General features: G+C 44.2%; 1 protein-coding gene across 1 annotated transcript; it reads right to left on the reverse strand.

The window, feature by feature from the left end:
- Window positions 1-569: 569 nt before the first annotated feature.
- LOC103705056 (p-coumarate 3-hydroxylase-like) lies at window positions 570-4,409 on the reverse strand. The gene is made up of 3 exons (XM_008788648.4): window positions 3,786-4,409; window positions 2,174-2,568; window positions 570-1,467 (listed from the first exon to the last, which is right to left on the reverse strand). Exons 1-3 carry the CDS (start codon window positions 4,273-4,275, stop codon window positions 823-825), a joined length of 1,530 nt encoding a protein of 509 aa, XP_008786870.1. The 5' UTR covers window positions 4,276-4,409; the 3' UTR covers window positions 570-822.
- Between the last annotated feature and the right edge of the window lie 423 nt (window positions 4,410-4,832).

A 4,832-nucleotide genomic window follows, 5' to 3' on the forward strand; every position in this document is an offset into this window, starting at 1 on the left:
TTTTCAGCTAACTACCCCTTAGAATTAAAACTAGCTTACAGCGTTTCGGTTTACAAGATCAAAGAAACTACCTCTTTAGTATGCAAATCTGAAATGGAACAAATAAACCATAGAATTCAAAACCTGAACCATGTTGACATAATCAATATTCCAAGTCCCACAAAATTTATCAGGAACTACCATGAGGAATTTTTTCTTTTTCTTTTTGTTTTTTAGAGATAAACTGGCATGAGGATATTGCAAACCTAGCCATTGCAATTGACTGATATAATGCTACCTCTGGAGTTAGTTTCTGGAGTCAGTTGGAATTCCATTCCCACTCTAGACCCAGAAAATCTACTTGCTCAACAAATATCTGCTCAGATTAAAAACTTGAAGCATGCTCCTCCAGTATATCTCCAAAGTACGAACCGAACAAATGTAAGCGATACTTAATTGTTTGATATCTGCTTAATTACTTCAAAAAAATAGCAATATATATCTTACAATCTATGTTAACAATATGTCAGAAACATTTATATGTTTCATTGCTTCCCCATCATAATGACCAGACAAATTAATTTACACTATTCAAGAGTAACCATCACTTCAGAGTGCATTCTCTAACATTTAAACTGAATACCGATCAATTAACATGCAGACAGGATATATAGAAACTTTCAGATACAGAAGACAAAATCTCACCTCCCTACTACTTCCTCTTGGCAGTCGCTCCTCTCCATTGTAAAATCAAATTTCAGAATATACTTGCACTGTGGGAAACAAGACGAGCATCATAATAAAATGCCATACACTAACTGGTAAAGAATAGCAAGTGCACGATTACAGGTCGACAGGGACACGCTTGTACAAATGGGTTGGCAGCCTCGGCGTGGCGACGGCCTGCAATGGAGTATGCATGAAGGTGACCATCCCGGGGTTCTCCGACATGTCGACGTCCTCCGGCTTGACCCCGTCGGGCAGTGTCCACTTGAAGTGGTGCAAGAGGTGCCCCAGCATGGAAGCAACCAAGTTGATGCCTAGCTGAGCCCCTGGGCACACCCGCCGGCCAGCACCAAATGGCAGCACCCTGAAGTCATTACCCTTGATGTCGACATTCTCCTCGGCGAACCTCTCCGGCCGGTATTCCAGTGGGTTCTTCCAGATCTGTGGATCGCGAGCAATGGCCCAGACATTGACATGCACGTTGGATCCCTTGGGGATGTCGTACCCGCCGATCTTGACGTTGGCTGTGGCCTTGTGGGGGAGCATGAGAGGAGTTGGGGGGTGCAGCCGGAGGGACTCCTTCACCACGCATTGCAGGTAGGGGAGGTTCTGGAAGTCAGCTTCACTCATGGTGCGTTCGTCTCCGATTACCCGGTCCAGTTCCTCCTGAACTTTCTCCTGCACTCTTGGGTTCCTAACCAGCTCAGCCATGGCCCATTCCACTGTTATAACAGTTGTGTCCATTCCGGCTGTTATCATATCCTGCAGCATCCAAGCTATCAGAGATTAGAGAATCAAAGCTTCCTGTTCGTAAACTCTAAATAAGGATCAGCACGGAGAAAAGGATTGAGCAAAAGCCTTCATGTGGATTTTTACACTTCAATTAGAGCACTGCTATATTTCCTGGCTCCAAAATTTCCAACTTGAACTATTCTAGGCCCTGATTGGTAGAGACTTTCTGTTAATGTGATTTTAATCATTAAGCCTGCAGTAAAATCTATGGTTAGATTGTATTTTGGACAGGGAGCCCTGGAATTTGGTTGAGTTGGGATGCTGTTAAAGAAGTTCAGGTGGGTCTTGGTTTTAGGATTGAGCAAACCTGAAGTACATCAGATCGAAAATTACAACTTAAATCCAACCCAACTCCACGAAACTACAGGTTGGACAAGGCTGGGTTTTGGCTTACTCGGTCTGCATAGGATTCCTGAAACCACTATAAGGGAAACAAATTCTGAGAAATCCATGCCTCATCTATTTAGATGTGGGACTATGGGATGACTTAAATGGCTTGTTGGTTTTACTCATACTAGATGTCAAGGTGATATAAACTTGGGACCTTCTGTATCCTTCCGAGTAAGAAACAAACGGCCTACGAGCTTCATATTACCACCAGGAGGAGGAAAGAAGGAAAGAAAAAAAAACAAAAGATTACATGTGAAGAGAAAAAGAGTAGGAGAGAGTAACACACCCAAAGAAGTCCAATAATGGTGTCCTCGCTGAGGTCATATTGATCCTTCAAGGTGAGCAGAGCATCGACAAAGTGCTGCTTTGCGCCGCTCTTGCTGCGAGCTCTTGTGTGTTCTTCCATGATGATTTTGGTAAGACGATCCCTTCGAGCATTGTGCTTGGAGTAGGCGTCTTCATCAATGGGGAACATCCATCTTAGCCACCATACAAATTCTGCAAGGGAGAGTGATGCACCAAATTTTAAGCCATTCGCCACAATCGCCTTGAACTCTTTCCCTTGCTCATCCGTCAGACCTTCTGAGCTCACAAATCGCTTCCCAAATGCAAGCCTCGTTATGTTGTTGAATGCCACGGGTGCAAGATGATCCCTCACTACCAAGCTCTTCCTAACCTTAACTGAAGAACCCAAAGTTTTAAACGCTAAAGCAGTTGAATAATACATCAAAGCAATCAAACAAACAAACAGCATCTACTGTAATCTATACTCACTAATTCTTTTTAATAAATTTGGAGGGAGTGTCTCCCTTCCTCCACTCCCCCTCAAAAACAAAAAAAAACAAATTAAACAAGTGCTCTCCCACGAAATCAAAGTTCTTTCTATGCACTTAATCACAACGGATAATAAGGCACTGCTCCACTAGTCTTGTATGTGAAGAAAAAATTTGGAAACTGCACAATAAGTAGAGGTCATTGGATTTTAACAGCACCCCACATCTGCCAGTGGAATACCTATTGCATTCACAATATCTTGCAGCCTAAATCAATTCCGAGGAAGAAATGGTCACATAGCCTCTCCCCAGCCTCAGTGACAGAAGATTTCAATTGTACACAATGAATGTCCTTGTGTGAGATAATTTACAATGACCACTAACTTATATGCTTTCCCATTGAGCAAAAAACTTAATATACTTCTTTATCATCAATAACACGGTCTTGAGCTATATAAACTTATAATGTCAGTTAGCTTGTATGTATGTATGTGTGTGTGTGTGTATATATATATATATATATACGTGCATGCATGTATGCATGTGTATATGAGTGTATTCTGATCAATTTCTCTTCAAAAGCATCAACAGCAATTTTTTCTTAAATCGGTTGAAATTATTTATAGTGCATATCTAAAGTATATATAGAATGGAAGCTTTGAATTTGTGGATGCCCCCACTTGAATTCCACCAATCACCCTTGTTCATAAATACCTTTGACTTTCTCTATGATTTCCATATCTCTATTCTTTTCAGAAACTCTTTCTTCTAATATAAAAGGGAGGCCGACAAAAGTGAAGGACAACCAACAGCTGCTGTCTCTTCTTCCATGTATTTTTGCCACCCAACTAATAAAATAATAAAACACATAAAATCATATTTGTGCGGTCTCTTTTCTTAGATTCCACTCTACGTTCCTCGGATCCAGCGGGCCTTAACAAGTCAAAAGCCAATGCCCTTCCGCACCATACATCCTAAAAAAATCTTTAAAAAATCTGGGACCCACACTGACGTGTCATCCCACCCACCACCCACCAAACTCCGCAGCCATGGGACCCGAATTGAAGAAATAGAATAGATATTGAAGAATAAGGAAGAACATAATGTTATAATGAATAATTTTACCTGTCCTGGTGCAGTCCCGGAAGATGGACTCGACCATGGCGGTGACTTCGTCCTCCCGGACCGGCCGGAGAGCCTCGAGCCGGCGGGGAGAGAAGAGCTCGAGGTTGCAGACCTTGCGGACCTTCACATAGTGGGGACCGTAATCGGCCCAGATGAGGTCCTTCCCATCCCGGCTGAACCGGGCCGCCGACCGGCTCCTGGGGCGGTCCGCCAGCTGCGGGTCGTGCTCCTTGAGCACCTCCCGGGCCAGCTCCGAGCTCGACACCACCACGTTCAGGGTCGTGCCGAACCAGACCGACATGATCGGTCCGTAGGTCTGGGCCCACTCGGCGAAACACCTGAACCGGACCGGTTTGATGTCGTACAGGTTGCCGACCACCGGCCATGGCCGTGGACCGGGTGGGAGCCGGAATCTGAACCGCTGGTAAAGCAGGAGGGAGACGAGGACGGCCAGGGTCGCCAACGCTATTGGGAGAAGAGATGGATCCATTTGAGAGAAAGAGAGAGAGAGAGAGAGATGGTGGAGGATAGGAAGAGAACCTTGATTGAAGGAAGTGGGGGGTGACACGGATGGATATATATAAGAGAGTGATGGGGGAGAGATGGTAGGTGGATGGGTGCAACTTTTTTATTTTGATATAAGCCGATGAAAGGATTGATATTTTTTTCAAAATGGTGGTGTGGGGAGTCAAACACAAGCTTGGTAAGGGCTTGTGGAAGACGGTACAAATTTTACCTAAATCGTAGTATGAGAAGATGGCGTCCACTTCTGGACTACTTTGCGGAGTTGTTGAGGTGTAAAATACTATCGTAGGTCCATGAGGCAGGGGTTTCCAGTTTGGACTTTGGGGGAATCGCATTTGATCTTGAACCACTTGATCAGTAGACTCCAACGGCACCCACCTACTTAAGTATGGAGCAAGTCCACTTGCGGCAAATGGTTTTGTGGATACGGTGGGCCTCCTCATCACCAACATCATTTCTGTGGGGAGACCCGACATAGAGTGGTTTCAAGTATAAATTATTTTGGGAGAGCATATGACTCTT

Source organism: Phoenix dactylifera, chromosome 12, assembly GCF_009389715.1.
Source record: "Phoenix dactylifera cultivar Barhee BC4 chromosome 12, palm_55x_up_171113_PBpolish2nd_filt_p, whole genome shotgun sequence".
Classification (NCBI taxonomy): Eukaryota; Viridiplantae; Streptophyta; class Magnoliopsida; order Arecales; family Arecaceae; genus Phoenix; species Phoenix dactylifera.

What these genes read in the sequence shown, in the direction of transcription:
- LOC103705056 (XM_008788648.4), bottom strand. Translation starts at nt 4,275, where the DNA reads ATGGATCCATCTCTTCTCCCAATAGCGTTGGCGACCCTGGCCGTCCTC. An exon ending in CCGGGACTGCACCAGGACAG is followed by an intron (nt 2,569 to 3,785) that starts GTAAAATTATTC and finishes TGGGTTCTTCAG; the next exon opens with TTAAGGTTAGGAAGAGCTTG. An exon ending in CCATTATTGGACTTCTTTGG is followed by an intron (nt 1,468 to 2,173) that starts GTGTGTTACTCT and finishes TGGATGCTGCAG; the next exon opens with GATATGATAACAGCCGGAAT.